The following is a 20,953-nucleotide window of genomic DNA, read 5'->3' as shown; positions in this document are numbered from 1 at the left end:
AAGCCTGTTATCACAAAGTGGATTTAACTTTTACCATTTTGCCTGTGTGTTCCAATAAATGTTAAAGGAACTTTCAAAAGAATACAATCGCTTTGTGCAGTGGGCCTCATTATCACAGAATTTAAAGGGGTGGGGGCGGGATACTGTTTTATCTCCCCGACTGGCAGGCTGCAGTGGGAGACCCAGCTGGAGGTTTGGAGGCAGGAGACCTGTGCCCTAGTTCCTGCTCCCCATGTAACTTGATGTAATCGTGGGCAAGTCATTTAACCTTGATTTCTTAAATTGGGAATAGAAGCACACCAATTAAGCCTGCCTCAAAGGGACGTGGGGAGGGCAGGGGAGCCAGAGCAGGGCTCCTGTCTCCTGCCTCCTCTTAGTTCCCCCTTTCTGTTCATACAATGCTGCCTGCAACCACTTCAACTGGTCACTACAGAAGGAAAGCAGGAGTCAGACTGTTTCACTGCTTAAAATTCTTCAAGGGATTTTCACTGCCTAAGAATAAACCCCAAATTCTTGAGTTCTCACACACAGTCCTGGCCTGCACCCAGTGCTCTGGCTGCGCTGGGCCCTCTGTGCCCTTTACCCTGTCACCTCGGTCTCCTTGATCTTGTTATTTCCTGTTCTGAAGGCCTTCTGTCCCCAGCACTGCCAAGTGGCCAAGGTTGGGTCATCCTTCAAGGTCTGGCTTAAACAAGACTCTATCTAGGGGCGTCTATGGACCTGTCCTGGCCCATCCTGTGGCATGAATACTTTCTCTGTTCCTACAGCATTCCATGGGGACCTTCATTCAGGCTGTTTCTGTATTCCTGGAAATATTTCCATTTCCTCCCCTCTCACTATAATCAGGGTTTCTCCTGTGGTCCTTGCATCCGGATTATCTGTGGTTCTTGTTAGAAATGAGGTCTCCTGGGTCCTACTGAAACTCACCAAATTACAACTTCTGGGGATGTGGTGTGACCCACACCTGCTAGAATCTGTGAATCCCTGTCCTAGCATGAAGCTCTCCAGTGGCAGGAATCATACCTGCTTCACTGTGTGTCTCTCCAGAGCTTAACACAGTACCTGGCACACAGAAGGCACCCAATAAACATTTGTGAATGAATACATAACTTAAGTCCTCAGGGAAGTGGAGTTTTTGTCCTGGAGGTCTGACTCAAACAGGAGTTGCCTTAAGATGTCTCTAGAAACACATTTTGTCTGGCAGTGTGGGCCCATAAAAGTTGCTGTGAGGAGGAAAGAAGCAGGAGAGCATTGCCACGCTTCTTTGCCAACATCATTCCATACGGCTCTGCAAAAAAGATGTCAGGGACTTACAAGAAAAGTGGGGTTTGAGAAAGAAGGACCTTGGGGGCCACAGCAGATGGAGACATGACAGAGAGGATATCCTCCCGGCCGAGGAGGTCCAGCATGCACTGTACTTGGTCCAAAGTGGCTTCCTGATAAAGTCAGCAGGCGCTCCCTGCAAGGACGTACAATCCAGTCATGTGCTATGAGCAATGAAGGGAAACACAACCCTTTGAACTTTTTTTTTTTTCCTATTCAGAACATTAAACAAATAGAAAAAGCTAAACTACCAGGAGCTAAAATTAAGCCTCTGGTGACAACCAAAATAGAAGCAATAGAGCTCCTCAAACCTTTCCATTATAAAGAGAATTTGGGGTGCAAGCTTTAAAGAGGTACCACCGTCACATCAAGCTGCTGGCTCCGTCTGGAAAGCCTCCACACCCACAGGGCATCCTGGTCCAGAAAGACACCGGAAGCTGCCTAGGTGGATGAGGGGCCTCTAGGTTATCCATTTAGTCTTCTTCAAAACAATCTCCTTGAATTGAGGCTTTGCAGGGGCCATAGCAAAATGAAGATGGAGACCACTTTATTTTATTTCTGGGGCAAATTTTTTTCTCCAATAGAGCAATTTCAAGACTGGCTATTTTTGTAAATAGTGTACTGCAGCCCCAACAGTAACACCACACCCCTTGTACTTGCTTCTGGCCATGCATGGTGGCACTCTCACTGAATTCGTTTCCTTACACATTAGGAAAATAACTGATTTTCCCTTCCTATGGGGAAAATTGAGTGCACCAAAATTTCTGGTCATTTCCCACAGTTTGCTCTGTGATTTTACAATGGGAGATTTCACTGGACACGGATAAGATTGAGAAAAAAAAAAAAAAAGACTGTTTCTTCAACCTGGAGCTTCCCCACTTGGCTCACAAGGGCAGCCATCCTCTTGTTCAGTCTAACTCTCCATCATGCCCTGCGAAGGCTGGCCAGGAATCTCAGTCTTGGTCTCTCTGGGGCCAGCTTTGCCCTCAGCGAGGTGGGACCCAGACAGTATTTGAAGACCACTTGCACATGACAGGGATCAACAAGGCAACTTCCGGTGTTGCTTGGTGCTTTTGTATACAGGAAAGAGGTCAGGAGAGTGTCATTTTCTTTCCCCCCAGAGAGGTCATCTCCGATCTTGTCTCTATGCTACACACCTTTGTTTCATGCATTTCTTTGAGCAGGCAACAACTTCTTCAAAAGATTCCTTTAAAAAGGAAGGGGCTTCTTTTTACCTTAGCAAGGAGACCATTGTTGCTTGAAAACAAAAGGAATCTGCACCTTAATCCCAATGACATTGCTCCAGGAACCTTATTTACAGTATGACAAAAACCCGTTCCATTCTTACAGCCTCATTAAATCTAAGCCTCATTTAACTAGTGGGACATTTTTACAATGGGTTTACTGGCGTACTGTGATAAATGGCTGTCTAACATCTTTCAACAATAGTCGGGCTACAGCCATAACCATGATGTGTATACACACAGCATCAGTTTAACAATGCACAGTGCTGAATAGCAGGAAGGGGAGGCAAACATTTTCCCTGGGTGTTTGTGTATGTGTATGTGGGGGGAGGTGGGTAGAGAATTCACTAGAGGGGAAATGTACAAAATTTTTTTTTTACAAGTTTAATGTTTTTGCTGACGAGATGATCTTTGAAACTCATGACCTATTTAAAAAAAAGTTTCCTCAAATTTGATAATTTGATCCCTTAAAGATAAAAGAGATTGGCAATAAAATGAAAATGACCCTGTTCTCTATTTTAAAAAGATCTTGTGTCTAAAAAAATGAATACAATGGCTTGTGAATACACACAGTTCACAAGTCCAGCTTGCTTATTCAAAAATATAGGTTAGGATGCAGGGCAAATCAAAACAACCGCGGCCAAGCCAGATTCTGAAGACCAAGGTGCTTTAAAAAAATAAATACAAAGAAACACACAAACTGCATTTTTTATTTGTGATAGAGAACCTAACCATCACATGCATACTCAAGACTGTTGGGGCCTCTTCAAGGTACTTACAGGTGTCAAAAGGGGGCAGAAACATACTTTCCTAAATTAGGGTAGAAACCTAAATGTACTCAGCACATTTAGATCCTACCCGGATTTTCACTGGCCTCTGATTTAATTTCACACCAAATGCTATTGCATAACTGGACAGAGCAAAGCCTCTAGTATTTACACTGGAGACTAAGGTCTGACATTCTGTCTAAATCAAATTTCCCAGTTGTCCCAAGCAGTTTTTACCTTGTTTCCATGCTAGCGGTTTGAAATGTCACTACATATTGTTGCAATGACAAGTGAGCAGGCTGGTGCTCAGAGCAAACAGACCTGGGAACCAGCCTGGCACCCTCCACCCCTCTCCCCTCAGGGGTGCTGGCCCATGTTCCCTCTGTCCCATCACACAGCACTGCCACAGGGGACCCAAAAGCTCTGCCACTGACCCTCTCCGAAAGCTAATTAGGAGGGTGTATGGACAATTATCACTGAAAAAATGGATATCTGATTTCTCTCTGTCTCCTTCCCTCCCTCTGTTTTTAAGAATCAAAGACTGTCTTTCGGAGTGAGTTTTGCAATAGCTGTATGTATATTATTAGAATATATATGTAAAGCAAAAAACTAGTTTTTCATTAAGCTGATTTTCATGGTGTTAAAAAAATTAAAAAGTGAAGTATATGCCCTTAGGTTACTCCCATGTCTTGTTTTTTCTTCCTCCTCTTAATATCAAAAGGCAGCTTCTACAACCTACGCCTTCTTCTCCATATGGGATGGGAAGTAATCAGAAGGCACGGCTGCCTGCTTCATCAACAGTGTAAATCAATTAAGCATCGCTATTCCCCCCAGGAAGCCATCCCTGTGCAGATCAGCCTGGCTTAACATGATGAGATGTGGGAACTCCCCACTCACAAAGGTAAAGATTCCTCACCTGGACAGTCCTCCCAAGATGAGAACAGTCTTTGTGCATATCCAGAACTCATGAACCTGCCAGCCATTCCACTCCTGGAGACTGACAAACTGGTGCTCTGACCAAGAGACTCTGTTATTATTTCCTCACTCTTGCACAGATGGGACACTGGCCTGGGTAATGTTTCATCACATCCTGAGTTCAAAGCCTCTATGTCTTACCTTTGAAGTAGAGCATAATTTGTAAGAATTTAAAATTCTCAGAGCATCTGGGTGGCTCAGTCGGTTAAGCATGTGACTTCAGCTCAGGTCATGATCTCATAGTTCATGAGTTCGAGCCCTGCGTCAGAATCTGGGCTGACAGTTCAGAGCCCGGAGCCTGCTTCGGATTCTGTGTCTCCCTCTCTCTCTGTCCCAACCCCTGCTCACACTCTGTCTCTCAAAAATAAACCTTGAAAAAATTTTTGAAAAAAATTTAAAAAATAATTTAAAACTCTCTCCAGATAGGCCTCTCATTGTTCTTTATAAATATTATTTCTCTATAGAAAACCTACACTCATATAAATAATGGAGGATGCCTTGTAGCAGGTCCTTCTGTTTTGTGTGTCATCCCCTAAAGTGAGGAGCAAATGAAGAATCTGGGGAAAATTCAGCTGGAGAAGAGACAACTAAGGAAAACACCAAACTCCTTGTGACCTGTGGAGTAAGGCATAGATGGATATGGGTTCAACCAAAGGATACGGGAATAGAACATCTAGCCTTGCCTGACAAATGGGTCTCATCTGAGAGGAAAAGCAGCAGGCAAGTACAAGAGGAAGTAGGACCCAATAACGCGCAACCAGCAAATTCAATCCTCACCATATACGGGGTAACAGGTGTCCTGGCCACATTCCATTTACTACTTGGGCGATTCAGCTGAGAGTAGACGAATTCATCCATTCTCATTCTCTTACTCATATTCTCTCTGTTTCTGTCACTCTTGTTCGTGTGTGTGTGTGTGTGTGCGTGTGTGTGTTTAGTGGTGAGGTCTGCTGGTAGAGGCACTGGCTGGCTAGATAAACTTTAAGGCATATGCAATCCTGAGCTTCTATAATCCTAAAAATCAAATGGAAACAGGAATGAAAACAAATGACCTAGCCTCTACTTCCTATTTTTTTTAGCATTCCTCCAATTTATTTTGTAGGTACAGTATATCTACTTGGGGGCCTTTCCAATTTCTGAGACAGTGCCATAATAGTTTCATATATAAGAACCTTTTCACCAGCAGCTTTAAAGCACTTATGTGAGCACTAATTATTCATCAGCCACAATATGTAGGAAAACTATCTGGACTGTCAACTACATAGCAATAGGAACTAATTCACACCCGGAAAAAGTGACCTATACCCCTGTGAAAATTAATACCTCATTGAGAGGAGTAAGTTACAGAAAGAAAATTCAGTTCCTGGTCGCAGTCATTTTTCTTCCTAGTCTTGGTTTGATAAATTTTATTCTCTGTCCTTTAAGGGGAGGGAGCTCACTCATATGGTCTCAGTCTGCCTATGAAAAAGACTCACCAGCATTTATGGAGTAAACCGACATGCTTTGAGAATGTCCCCCCAGCACTGCTGCTTGGACATGTTCTAAAGGAACTCTGACAGCAAGAAAAAGTGGGGACTAAACGAGGGAGAGATTTTATGCCCTGGTCTGTGACAAAGTTCTCTCAGGGACTGGGGTCCTTAATGATGACATAAATGCATAATAAGAAAGCTCAAAAGGAGTTTCTCATTCATGTATTAGTCTGGCATTTTGACCTTCTGATTTTTCAAAACAGGCCCTTCTTTTTAAATTGCTGAAAGCTGATATCCTTCAAAAGTCACAGGAGAAGCTTAAAATGATCCTTTGGCATTTTCAAATTGTTGACATGTGCCCCAAGTTTGTAAAGTTTCAGACCCTAATAGTCCCAAGAAGTAAACAAAGGACCATAGAAGAAAGCTAGCATTTACTTGGTGCCCACTAAATTCCAGGAATCTTTACATATGCATTTAATCTGCAAACCAGCTATTTTACAACCTTTATGCAAGAGGTTAAAGTAACTTGCTCAGAATCCCAGTTAGTAAATAACTGAACCAGGGTTCAAACACAGTTCTAAGTCCTAAGCCATGCTCTTTCCAATACACTCGAGGATCGCAATAAAATGTGTACATTATTGCGTTTGGCATTCTGGAGCTAATAACAAGAGTCACTTGGTGTTTAGCTGTGGATAGCCATATTCATATTTGCATCTTCACTCATGTTTGAGTCTTCCCAGAATCTATGTTCTCAGAGTAAAGATACAGTTTGATGACACAGACGAGCCAATGTGCATTAAATTCCTAATTTCCCAATGCCCAGGGCAACCTCTGGTGTTGCAGCACCGAATGGAGTCCTTTCTGTGACATGCAAGCAATTCACGTCACCGTGATTCATGTCACCATGGAAGGAGCCCTCATTTGAGCTAAGGTCCTGGGCTCTTGTTCCAGCTCTTCCGAAGCAGCACCTCCCATCTCTGTCTCAGTCTGTTTTCTCTTGTACCAAACGAGAGGTGAAAATCAAAGGATCTCCAAGGTCCTTTTCAGTTCCATGAACGAGAAAATGTTTTGAGGTTGGGAGAGAAAAAGTTAAAAAATAAAATAAGGAAACATAAAATGTTAGAGATGGAAAGAAACTCACAGATAAATTAGTATTTTCATTTTACACATGAAGAAAGTGAAAGCCAAGGGGACAAGGGAACATCTAAAATTGCATGAGTAGGGGGTGCCTGGGTGGCTCAGTCAGTTAAGTGTCCAACTCTTGATTTTGGCTCAGGTCATGATCTCAAGGTCCGTGAATTTGGACCCTGGGCTGACAGTGGAGGGTCTGCTTGGGATTCTCTCTCCCTCTCTGCCCCTCCCAAGCTTGTTCTTGCTCTCTCTCCAAATGAATAAATAAAAACTTAAAAAAATAAATAAGATTATATGACTAGGAAGTAAACATGTACATAACTGGGGTGCCCTTGGGCTTCACGTCAACCTTCCTCCTACAATGTAGAGCAGAATGAGCTTGAAATAAAATACTTAAGGGAAAAATACTTAAAAATCAGTAAAAACCACAATATCCATATCCCAACCAACACAGATCCTGAATTAAGAGCATATTACGTTACTTTGCCCTCTACTTTTATAGGAAAGGCACAGAAAGATGCCTCCCATCAGGAGTCGATTTACAAGGACTGACTCTGGGAATAAATACACAGCCCATTCAAACACCTATAGCTTCAAAGCCAGTTGTTCTCACATTTTAGTGGGCATAAAAATCACCCTACTAAATCATCCTGCTGAAGTGCAGATTTCCTGCTCCCCACCCTCCCTCCAAAGATTCTGATTCATGTCTAGGTAGGGACCTGGCAGTGGATTAGCAAAAACTGAGGTCAAGGCTGAGAGGCCTGTATTCAGGAACCACATGTTCTAAAGCTAGGTGAGTGGGGCCAATAAAATTTTCTTAATTATGATCACCTGGAGACACTAGACGACCCTGACTTAAAATTCCTAGGGCAATTCTGCCCAGTTTTTAAAATCAAGCATTTTCTTTTTAATCTTCAGAAATGCAAACTTACCCAAACATCCCATACGCCAAAGATGCCTGTTTATCAGTGTTGTACTACTGTCTGTGCACAATGTTAGCACATTCATAAATAAATCCGATTTCCTCAAGTGGGACTTTTATGGGGCCATGGAATATTTGGTTTGAAATAGACAAAGTCACTATGACAACTCTCATTTTATAATAAGAAAACCCACAAACATCCCAGCAGACAAAATAAAAGCTAAACTATGGCTTCTGAAATGCTGCGTCTCTTGAGGTTTTTCTGCAATTGGAAATATTCAAGTCTTCATAAGAAAGGCGGCCTGGCAGAGCCTTTGGGTCATGTTATAAGGAGAGGCCTTGACAAGAAGATCATGAAATATTCAGTATAACTGTTTTCAAATCCACAAAGTTTCACACAGAAGCTCCTTCTCTGGGTCTTATTATTCCAAGATATATCGTGAGTCTCCAGAGTTACGGGAGACTGCAGGGGACGTTGTCCTGCCCCCTCCTCTTCACCCCAAACCCGCCATATGATATGGTAGGTTGGTCTACATATAGCGGTATCAAACATTTCTTTCCCTTTGGAGATTCTGAGCAGAACATGTGTATTGTGACAATTAGTTTTGCCCAAAGGGGGCAACTGTTTTCAGAAAGCCAAACTGACACTCTCTTTTTCCAGAAATGAAAGGACATCGTTTGAACTATCCAGAGGCATACAGCAGGAAAGAGTCTTTATTTGAGAGTCAACCCAGCATCTGCTCCACTTTAGAGCCCACATGGACACTAGTGCAGGGAAGAGAAAACACTGGAGTCTTGGCCATCACAGAGGCACACGGAGCATTTTGTACTTGGCATAACCAAGACCAGGTGCACCCTAAAGTGAAACAACAATGGACCAATGAGTTTTACACACTGCATACAGCAGTTTCTGTTTAACATTTTTGTTTTTAACATTTATTTGTTTTTGAGAGAAAGAGACAGAGCGTGAGCAGGAGAGAGACACACAGAGAGAGAGAGGGAGGCACAGAATCCGAAGCAGGCTCCAGGCTCTGAGCTGTCAGCACAGAGCCCAAAGCGGGGCTCAGACTCAAACCATGAGATCATGACTTGGACACTTAACCAACTGAGCCACCCAGTCCCCAGCAGTTTCTGTTTAAATGCAGAGTATCCTGTGTTCTTTGTGAAAGCGGGCTCTTTCTCTCAGTGTTCGTTATGCCATGGGTTTTGCTTTGTCTTTTTATCCCCTTTTATCCACATCTGCTTCTCTTGGTCACCATGTAAATATAGAGCCCAATTTCCCATCCTACTCACACAAAATGGAGAAAAACCTTTTGTTGACAAGAAGTCCAACAGTCTTTGGGGGATAAAGCGGGGTAAGAATTATACCTGCTGAATACACATGATGTTGTATGTGTTGTTGGTAAGAACGTAATATGGTGTAGCTGCTGTGGAAAATGGTATGGCAATTCCTCAAAACATTAAATCTAGAGTTATCATATCATTTAGCAATTCCACTTCTGGCTTCAGGCCCTCCTCCCCCAAAAGAAACTCAAACAGCTATTGTACACCCTTGTTCACATAGCACTATTCACAATATTCAAGAGGTAGAAGCAGCCTAAGTGTCCATGATGAACGATTAAACAAAATTGGGTGTGTACATACACGGGATGCTATTTAGCCTAAAAAAAAGGAAAATGTGACACATGCTACAATATAGATGAATCTTTAAGATATTAAGTGAAATAAGCCAGACACAAGAGGACACATATTGTACATATGTGGACATCATACAATATGATGCCACTTATATGAGGTACCTACAGTAGTCAGACTCCTAGAGGTAGCAAGTACAATGGTGGTTGCCAAGGGCTGTGGGAAGGGGGACATGGCAGTTCTTGTTTAATGACTATAGAGTTTCAGTTTGGGATGACAAAAAAGTGCTGGAGATGGATGGTGGTCATGGCTGCACAGTATGAGTATACTTAATGCCACTAAACTATTCACTTAACAATGGTTAACCAGGTAAATTTTATTACGTGTATTTTACCATACACAAAAAAAGGAGCTGATGGGAAAATGATGACGTTGCACCAAAGACACCACTGAATGAGACTCAGCACATCATTTGTGCCACAGCAAAGTTGAGAGCCAGCAAATCCACTCCTGCTGGAATGGAAAGGATGCTCTGACTTCTGAAGAAGTACAAAATGCAGCACCCTGAGGCAGGCATATGATGAAAAGGACCCTAAAGAAGAGAAAATGTTCCCTGGAAGTTCACTACAATGGCTAAATCTTCTTTATGAAGAGTAAATGTTCTTTCGGCCTTTACATATTTAAGCAAAAATCATCTTGACAATTTAATCTCCAGAATTTTTCCCCCAAGTTTCATTTCAGATTCTGAAGGTAAGCACCATATATTTCCCATCAAAAATGGAAACTCAGCTATGTTTCAGGAGATTATCCTGTGTAAACAGTCAGGCAGAGATGCTGGGCCCTCACGGTCCTGCATAAATTCATCTCATCAACTTATCAACTGTAATTCAACAAGCCTGTCTGCCTCCTTCAAGTGTTGCCAGATTCAGAGGCCTGGGAAGCGGAATGTTAGGGGACACGCGGGGAAATATTGCAGTTACCAATTACGGTGATCTGCCCTAAGGGACTTGAAAAGCTCTGCTCTTGTCTGGGCACATTTTGAGAACATAAAACAGAAAATTCACATTTAACACCTATTCTTCATGACCCCTGTTTTCCAGGGTAAAGATGTCCCCATTTCCAGGGAGTAATCAAAGATAAAAACATTCCTTTAACTTGACAATAAACAGACAACAGCAAAAAGCAGAATGCAAACAAAACAAATTCTACAAGCACTATCCCCCAGCACAAACTCATTTATGTTATTCTATGACCTATATGGAAAGAGAAAAAAAAATTAGCCAGGCCCTACAGATTCAACTTGGGCACGAAGGAATAACAAGACTTCAATATATGCTTTGCATAAAAGTCACTGCCTAAATAATACATGAAATTTAAAATAAGGTAAAAATACCAAAGGTCTTTTAAAAGTATGTTAAGAAATATTCTTAAAAAGGAAAAGGAAAATTAATCTCTTTTATGTATTATTTTAAACAATGACTTCCTTCATTTAGGGTAAAAAAAAAAATCCTGTTTCTATTTCTGGCCCTCAATCTATTTTCCTGGACTGGATCTCTGAGAGAAGTTTACTAATGTCCAAGTACTTGCAAACAAGGAGTCCAATAATACCCCATTCCCATCCCCTCTAACTCCCATTTAACAGATAAATAAAAAGCCACTGTAGTATGTTTAATTGATGGAAACTGAAATATATAGATGTATTTATTACCCACATGGCAAAAAGTATGGAAAGGGGCATAGTTTCTGTCATCTGGTATTTATTTGACGGATGGAAAGTTTAATGAGAAATCTAAAAAGGCACATATGAAGAGATTTTAAATCTGGAAAGAAAAAGTTCATACAGAAAGGAGTCAGTTGAGGAAAAAAGAACTAACTGTTGGAGAGAAGAAAGATGGATTTTCCTAAAGAACCTGTGGCTTAGGAAAAAATGAAATAAAATTGTTAAGAATAGTTGAGTGACTATGAGATGGAATCTGTCAATTAAAAAAAATTTTTTTGATGTTTATTTCCTTTTGAGAGAGAGAGAGACAGAGTGCAAACAGGGGAGGGGCAGAGAGAGGGAGACACAGAATCAAAAGCAGGCTCCAGGCTCTGAGCAGTCAGCATGGAGCCCAATATGGAGATCTAACTCCTGAACGGTGAGATAATGACCTGAGCTAAAGTTGGATGCCCAACCGACTGAGCCACCCAGGCTCCCCAGAATCTGTCGATTTTTTATGCGAATGGTAAACTTATAAAAGAAGAGGCTAAAAATCCCTAATGCCTTTTCTTTGTACAGATTTCTGTATAGAAAGGCCACCTATTCAGGCCAATTCTGAAATATCAGTTACAATATACTACTGAGAACCATTGAGGAAAAGATATACCAAATAATTGCAAATCTATAAAGGAAACAAACATCAAAGGAAAGCTGCCCACTTCCTGTCTCCAGTCAATAGCTCAGAGTGGACATTTGTTAGTTGTTTTCCCATGCTCCTTCCTCCATTTCCTCTTCCCACAGTCCTGGCTTCCACTTGGAGATCCATGGTGAAATGACTGCACTCCAGGCAAGCATCGTAGAACTTGCAACCCAGGCTAAGGCCGCTGGTGCATTCCATTCAGTTGGCTCTGGTAACTAACACAAGGTTAGAGATATGCAGAATAAGCTTCAGGATTTTACTGAGTCTGCCTTTCTCCTAGATGTGGTCTCTTTTCTCCCACTTAGTCCCTCAAAGGCACCGACACTCATTTTGAAAAAATGAGGAGGCAGAATGCCCAAGAACGGCACCAACAGAGAAGGAATGGAAAGGGAGGAACAGTAGCCCACTCACAAGTGAAGGCCACACTAAAACCTCTTGTAAAGCCACATCTACTTTGTTTTTTAAATACATGAGCCAATACTTTCCATTTGTTTAAGTCAGCTCAGGTTTAGTTCTCCATCACTTGTAGCATAAATATCCTCACTGATATATTATGACTGAAGTGTTATATACACCACAGTAAGTCTGCTACCATCTGTCACCTTACAAAGTTTATAGTATTATTGACTATATATTTTAATTTTTTATTATTCTTTTAAAGATTTATTTTTAGAGATAGTGAGAGAGAGCTGGAGTGGGGTAGAGGAGTAGAGGGAGGGAGGGAGAGAAGGAGAGAGAGAGAAGAGACGAGAGAGAGAAAAAGAAAGAGAGAGAGAGAGAGAGAGAGAATCTCAAGCAGGCCCCATGCTCAAAATGGACCCTGGGAACATGACCTGAGTTGAAATCAAGAGTCAGATGCTCAACCAACTGAGCCACACATGTTCAGTTATATATTTTTAAATTATTTATAATAATAAATATTATATATTTCTCTCTATATATTTAAAAAATTTCAATGTTCATTTATTTTTAAGAGAGACAGAAACAGAGCACAAGCACAAGCTGGGGAGGGGCAGAGAGACAGGGCGACACAGAATCCAAAGCAGACTCCAGGCTCTGAACTGTCAGCACATTCAGGGCTCGAACCTATGAACTGTGAAATCATGAACTGAGCCGAACTCAGATGCTTAACCGACTAAGCCTCCCAGGAGCCACTACAATATATTTTCAGTAGAGTTAAATATTATTAATTTGGACCCTATACTAGTGAATTTTAGAAACTGGATGTCAGGGAAGGGCTATGTTGAAACTTACATGGTGTTTAAAGAAACAAGATTTCAAAAGATCATTTATTATTATTTTGAGAGAGAGAGAGCATGCACATGTGAGTTATGAGGAGCAGAGAGAGAGTGAGAGAGAGAGAGAGAGAGTGAGAGAATCCCAAGCAGGCTCTGCGCTGTTAGCCCAGAGCCCAATGCAGGGCTTGATCTCACAGTGAAATCATGACCTGAGTGGAAATCAAGAGTTGGCCACTTTACAAAATGAGACTCCCAGCCATCCTCAAAGAGAACATTTAAACTATTAGATTATAAGCAATATACAGTAAGCTTTCAATAAAAATTTGATTAATTATCAAATTTTATATATATAATTGTATACATATAATTATATATAATTAATATATAATATAAATATATATTAATTATATATAATTGATATATATTTAAGATGCCTTCACTTTGCAAACACTCATTACAAATATGTGAAATGAAAAATACATATCAGCCTCTTCGGTTTGACCTTTTATTAGAACCAGAGGTTACCAGACTTTTGGATCTCATGACCAGTAAAATGTCAAGGAATGTTTTGGGTATTCATACATATTTTTTATTCTACCATGAAAAGATGATAAATCACAAACATGTACATTCACACACACTCACCACTTATCATCTACATTTCATTAGACAAACATTAAAGACCAAAACATAAGATGAACATAACTTCAGAATAAAGGATAGTCCTTCCCAAGAAAAAGAAGTTGATAACACACAATGAAAACAAAACACACATACACACATCTTTTTTTCTCATTTTGTCACGATAATACTCTGAAAGTTTTTATGTTCAGTTTCTTAATGAACTTGACCAAACTAAGCTATTTTGAAACTTAGGATTTTCACTAATTTAGACTATCTCTTTCTCAATCATCTAGATAAATGTTTGTGGTTTGTGTCACCAGGCAAAAACCTGTTAATTTGAGGGTACCCTGCCTATGAGAAAAAACTCTCTTTAAGTTCAGAGTAAACTGTAGGAATATACAAAGTTATTTTATCTTGCTCATCTTGAGTCAATTCACTTTTATGATTTATAAAATAATCATTTTATCATTTATTGTGTTTTAGTTTTTATTAGGAGGGTGCAAAACTTTTAATGAGGATGTTCTCAGGGAACTTACTGGGTTGGGAAGCCAATATTAACACCCATGAGATGCCTGAGTAATTCTAAGATGGTTCAGTCCTACTCAGTTTAGGGCTTAGCTTTTATTTTAAGCAAATGGGAGTCTAATTCTCTGATTCCTATTTCTTTTTTTTTTTTTAATATTTATTTATTTTTGAGAGAGAGAGAGACAGACAAGAGTGTGAGCAGGAGAGGGGCAGGGAAAGGGAGAGACACAGAATTCAAAACAGGTTCCAGGCTCTGGGCTGTCATCACAGAGCCCAATGTGGGTGCTCAAACCCCTGGACCTTGAGAACATNATTTTATCATTTATTGTGTTTTAGTTTTTATTAGGAGGGTGCAAAACTTTTAATGAGGATGTTCTCAGGGAACTTACTGGGTTGGGAAGCCAATATTAACACCCATGAGATGCCTGAGTAATTCTAAGATGGTTCAGTCCTACTCAGTTTAGGGCTTAGCTTTTATTTTAAGCAAATGGGAGTCTAATTCTCTGATTCCTATTTCTTTTTTTTTTTTTTAATATTTATTTATTTTTGAGAGAGAGAGAGACAGACAGAGTGTGAGCAGGAGAGGGGCAGGGAGAGGGAGAGACACAGAATTCAAAACAGGTTCCAGGCTCTGGGCTGTCATCACAGAGCCCAATGTGGGTGCTCAAACCCCTGGACCTTGAGAACATGACCTGAGCCAAAGTCAGACGCTTAACTGACTAAGCCACCCCAAGTGCCCCTCTGATTTCTATTTCTACTACTCACTTAGTTGTGTGATTCTAGGCAAGTCACCTCTGGGTCTCAGCTCCATTGTCTGTACAATGACAGTTAGTATACCTTTCCTACAATGTTGTGAAGGTGACATAAAATGTTTAGCACAGAGTGTGGCACATGGTTAAGTCTTCAATCAAACAGGAAGAGTGATACTATGCAAATTAAGAAGATCTCAAGTAATTCAGGCTGGAATTGCATTTAGAGTTTTTGTAGGCATGTTAGCAAGTGAAGCTGGAGTAGTAAAGCATTTGGAAATAGTGATGGGGTCTATGACATATTGGAACATACGTGTACCACATGAAGACCTTTAAACTCATTTGTTTATTTATTTATTTGCTTGAAACAAAATACTGTTCATGTAAAACAATACATCAGAGATCCACATGTAGCACTAATTCATAGTTTGTGGCCTTCGGCGGGTAGAACCCAAGACACATGAAAAAGCAGGGGATCTCAGCGAACAGAGTGTCTCTGAAAGTTAAACCCAAGCTTGAAGTAATAATAATGCCTTTCCTGAAGTGACCACTTGCTAACACATAGTTCTATTTTATTCCTGTGCTCAGCACTTACCAGTATGTGATATTTTTCTCTTACATAAATTTTTTTTTCAATCTATTTTTTTTTTCGCTAGAATGGAAGCTCTATGAGAGCACAGACTTTGCTCCAAAGCCTGTCAAAAGAAGGTGGTCTATAAATATTTGCTGAATGACTAAGGGAACATTATTATTATTTGGTCTCATGGATTTCTAAACAGAAGCACTACTTTATGAAATTTTATAGACTAGGAATTTTATTTTCTGATATTTAATAGATTTATTTTCGTCTTTGAATGAGGACCCAGTTAGGAGAGTAATGTGTGATAGCCAGGTAATTCAATAAAGCTATCAATATTAATATGGAGAATTAGCTTCAAAACTGTTAGAAGAGGAACTTGTACTTAGCAATTGCAGGCTCCTGCTGCCTCCTATGGGGCTGGACTGACAAGGGAAGGAGGTGATGTTGCTGGAAGCCATGGCCACCTCTACAGTTGAGTTTATAAGGTACACTCAGGAGAAACTGCATCCACTGAGGAAATATATTGAGGTTTTGGACTCAAATGCATTTGAAAGAGATCATTATTAAGGCCTGTCCAACCATGACATTCTGATACTTCGCTTCTGAGCTAACTCTACTTGGTAAGAATGAGATAACATGTTTAATACTGCATCTATTTGAACACACTTCTGAGCCTCTGAATTGAAAGAGAGAGAGAGAGAGAGAGAGAGATTATAACAAATACTTTAAGCCTGTATGTTTCAAATTTTTATCTTCACATATGATGGAATAATTAACAGAAATATTAATCTCCATTTGGTTTTCCTCTGCTTTTGTCTACCTTATTCAAAGAAAGCCTTTTGTTCCTTTACCTCAGGGGTGTTTGTACATTATGGTTTAAGGAGAAGTTGCCAGAAACACCACTACTCCCACTCTCCCTGGCTTTTGTTCTCACTGAGGGCACGAAGCTAGGTCAATGCATTGTGTGGGTGGGAGTTGGGTGAGTGCCCTTGGGGACAGGGGCGGGGCAAAGGATTACCAGAAGCAGTCCAGATAAGCAGAGGTAGACTCCTCTATGGTGAAAATAGAAGGACTGTCTCAAGTAGTGAGGACTCAGCTGGAATTTGGGATGAGGGGGTGCAGTGGGTGGGGTAGTAACAAACCCCCAGGAAGAACAACTGTGCTATGTCCCTCAGGGCAGTGAGCCTCCAGCCCAAGTCAGGGAAAACAGAGCCATCTTCCACTTTCCAGAGACCATGCAATGCCGGCAAAGGGTCTATCAGCAGTGGACCCCATTCACAGGGCCCCCTCCAAATGGCCCAAATCTCTCCACGGCCCTGCGTTGGGAGCCAACGCAGAGGGAGCCTCAATCATGGGTGAGATCTAATTTCATCCTACGCTAAGGGGAAAGGGCTCAGATTTAGATTTATTTCAACTCGAAAACCAAACAAACAAATATGAATGAAGTGAAATTTTCTTGCATCTGCGTATCACAGAATAACATTCACACCTGCTCCACATGTTTAAATGTTTAAAACCTCAAATTGCTGGTGCAGAGTTATTGCTCACGCCTTGGGCTTTCATCATAGCTGCAGCTGTGGGATTGCTGAGAGTGGGAGGGGTTGGATATAGTCCAAATCCTTGCCTCGGTGATGGACTTGCTACTGCCACGCCATGGTAAGATGGCATGGATGCCTCTTAGAGATCACTTGGGGTGGACAGAGAGGCAACAGAGCTCCCCAGAGGTGCCACATTCAAGTCAAAGCTGCCATATATTAAACAGTGGTTCTCAAGCTTTGGTCCTTATGTGCTGGAGTCATGATTCATTTGCCACATCTGTGTACCACCTGTACTAATATTTACTAAATATTTCTCTACATATGGATTCACTTTTATTACTTAAATTTATCCTCACCCTAAACAATAATATCCATGAAATCACAAGTGTGTGTGCTACATACATACTCTCTCTCTCTCTCTCTCTCTCTCACACACACACACACACACACACACACACTTTACAATATGCATGCAATAAATACAAAATTACTCAAGAACAAATGTTCATCTGTGCACTGCCTAAGATTATGTCATGCTTCATTATGTGCCATAACTGAGTACAGTTTGGGAAACTGCATCACATGCATTTATGTAAGAACTACAGTTGTTCTGCATATTCTGATGGCATCTTCTCTTCCCTTTGATCCCAGTTTCCAGACTTTGATAACTTTCTGACCATGACTGGTCTGAATATAAAACGGGACTGAGAGGCAGAGAGTGAGGGGTGGGGGGTGGGGAGAAAGGAGGGCCAGAAGGAGGAGGAAGGGATGAAATAAAGAGAGAAGTAGAAAGAAGAGAAGAAAAAGAAAAGATGTCAAGCAAGAGATCCAAACAAAATTACTAACGGCATGGGAGCCTCTGTATTTGTGTATGTGTGTATGAGTAATGCAATCACGTCAGGAAGTGTGTTTATCAAAAACATGGTTATTACCTCATGAAAGGGCAGGATTATCCTAAACAATTACAAAGCACTGGTCTCCAGCATAAATCCGAAAATAGGAAGCACTTACGCTTGAATCCTCCACATCCTTCTAGGCTCCTTAGAGTTCACCCTGCTACATGATCTTTGCCTTTGGGCTCTGCAGAGACTCACAGCTAGCTGCAAAGCCAGACCCCCGCACCCCCTTGACACCTTCCCCACTTACCTTCCTTATCAGCTCGGGAAGAAATTTCTGCAAAACTCTTCCTCTGGTCACTGATATCTCTGGGAACCAAATCCATTAAGATATTTTTGATCCTTACTCATGCTATTTTGAATGTCTGGTGCACAGGAAGGAACCGATAAAAATAGAATTACAATGCCCTTACCGCCAAAGTAGCAAAGGGGCTGATTAAGATTGATGTCTGAATAAATATACACTAGCAGGCCCTACATTTTAATAGCTTTTGATGGAAGTAGAAAAGGAATACAGTTTCCACTGACTGTATGTGTATACATTTCTATTCCCTTATCATGTACTTTTGTCTTAAAATATGGCTTTTGTTTTTTTAAATATTAAAAGTCATGTAGAATAATAATATGTAAAGTAATGGCTGATATTCATTGAGCACTTACTGGATGACAGGCATGGCTCTAGCTAGTTTACATGTACTAACCCACTCAAATCCCACAACAAACAACCAGATAGGGATGAATGGATACCGTGATTCCCTTTTCCTAGATGAGGAAACTCACAGAGATGCACCAATAGCACAGCAGAAACTCAAGTCTAGGCCTGCTTCTCCAAATAAGTATATTAGCATGGGAGTTGCTAGTATCTCTTCATCCCAACCTCCTCTGCAGTCAGAGGCCTCTGAGATGCAGGTGGCCATGAGGACTAAATGAGAGGCAAGTAAAGCCCTTTCGGAATAGTGCAGGCCACACAGTAAGCCCTGGAATGCGATGCTGCCCACCTCCTTCCCCACCTCCCCTTCCTTTCTTCCACATCCTCCACTGATTAGGAGGAAAATTCTCTCTCTCTCTCTCTCCCTCCCTCCCTCTCTGCACCTATGAATCCTTATGATATAAAACAAGTAAATTTCAATGAAAGGCATAGCCTAGTCCCCACAGTCTCTCCAGGTATAGGATCTAGGGTTCACTGTCCTGCCCTTGAGGGTACCCGGAGAATTCCATGGAAACTGCCTCTAGCTCTACTAGAACCATGTCCTTCAACTGGCAACATTCAATTTATGGTTTGCTGTCACTTTAACTCAAAGAGCCTTGCTTACCTGTGAGTGATTATACTGTGCTTGGTGACTGAATTCTTTCAGCTGTCCGTTTTAATCATTCTATCCACTTTTATCTTAGCATGTCCTTTAATGTAATTTTATGATTTAATTTCCTTTAACATTTACTTTTCAGGTATAAATAGGATGGTGCATCATGAGATGGACACCTGGGTAGGCAGCTCATGATTCAGATACAAAAGGTTTTAGAAAACATTCTCCTTTTACTTACTCCCTACCCTGTTGGTTCAGCATGAACTTCAGCAAACAAGCCTCTCCCTCCGTTTAAAAGTAGCCTGCCTGCATCTTCCTATCATTCCCAGTTTCCTTTAAATCATCTGTGTCCTGAGCTACTTGTACCTATACTCCAAAAATCTCCCAGTCCACCCAGCCAAGGGTGTGGTGGTTTATTTCTACTTTCAGGCTTGTCTTCTTATGACTCTAGCTTAACACACTTGGTACCCAATGGCGGCTTTTCTCCTTGCTCCTTCCCTCATCTGCTCCAAGTCATCCTGTCTAGGTTTCCAACCTCTGAGATTCTACACGAATATCCTTCTAAAGACAATGAAAGAATGTACCTTGTACAGTGTACCACCGAGGAAGGGTGCCCACTATATCCTAGGCAAATAATCCAACATTTCTCACAGTACAATTCTTTAGAACAAGAGTATAAATTAACAATCCAGGTTACTGGAATCCCTTAATACTAGTCCATCAGCAAGCCAAAAATCTAACTTGACTTCCCCCTTACCCTTAGTCCATCAGTCCTAAAATCTTCTGATTCTACCTTCTTAACATGTTTTGAGGCTTTCTCTCCTCCTCATCTTAAAACACTCTGAGAGTGTTTTAAGGAAGATTCTCAACATCTCATTCCTGGAAAATTCCAACAATATTCCTGATTCTTGCTCCTGTTTTCATTTCCTTCTCCATTACCTTCATATTAGTTTATGCTGTTGATAGAGCTCTTTCCAAAAGATAAACTAGTCAACTAATTCTCCTACTTATTTCCATGGCTCACCAGAGCAAGGAAATAAAGTCCAAACTCTGACACTTGGCATATCAGACCCATTATGGACCCCTTATACCTGCATTCTAGGGAATAGAATTTTTTCAGATCCTAAAATTTTCATTGCCTCCCTTCATTGTATGTGCAGCTCTTTCTGCCTGAAATATCTTCTACTATATTCTTCTCAGTCTTCCTGAAGGCTTTCCTTAACCACCCAAGCTGAATTGAGTGGTCACCATGCATCTGTCTCCAGAGTAATCTTACTAAACTAGCTATAGCACTGTGACAATCTGTTAAATGATCTACATGTCTCCTCTTCAGCAAGTGACTTATGAGGTCCTCTAGGGTCAGTATTCTGTTATGTTCAGTCTCCTATTCCCAGCATCACACTACTTAGAGAAAACCTCTGCACATTTTGCATATAACTTTTTGGTCCCACCACTATGTTGAGTCTATTAACTTGACTTTTTTCATTAAACAATCTTATAAAATAATATGTTTTCTTCCAACTGAGGATTATGTCTCATTAGTTGGTCATGAGAGGAATTTAGTGACCACCATTTAAAAAATAAAATATATAATGAGATATTACTTCATATTCATTTGGATGACTATTACCCCC

At 40.9% G+C, this 20,953-nt stretch overlaps 1 protein-coding gene across 4 annotated transcripts in view; it reads right to left on the bottom strand.

Moving 5' to 3' along the window:
- MPPED2 (metallophosphoesterase domain containing 2) overlaps positions 1 to 20,953 on the bottom strand; it is a 172,430-nt gene that overhangs the window by 41,232 nt on the left and 110,245 nt on the right. Inside the window, exon 5 of one of the 4 annotated variants that reach the window (XM_077772880.1) lies at positions 6,381 to 6,817. The exons of the other annotated variants lie outside the window; for them this stretch is intronic. Coding sequence (XP_077629006.1) covers positions 6,799 to 6,817 — 19 coding nt within the window. The 3' untranslated portion in view covers positions 6,381 to 6,798. Of the gene's footprint in view, positions 1 to 6,380; positions 6,818 to 20,953 lie in introns of those variants that run through there. 4 annotated transcript variants of the gene reach the window in all.

The sequence above is a fragment of the Crocuta crocuta genome, unplaced genomic scaffold (genome assembly GCF_008692635.1).
Source record: "Crocuta crocuta isolate KB4526 unplaced genomic scaffold, BGI_CrCroc_1.0 scaffold382, whole genome shotgun sequence".
Classification (NCBI taxonomy): domain Eukaryota; kingdom Metazoa; phylum Chordata; class Mammalia; order Carnivora; family Hyaenidae; genus Crocuta; species Crocuta crocuta.
This window is presented reverse-complemented; position numbering and strand designations above follow the sequence as displayed.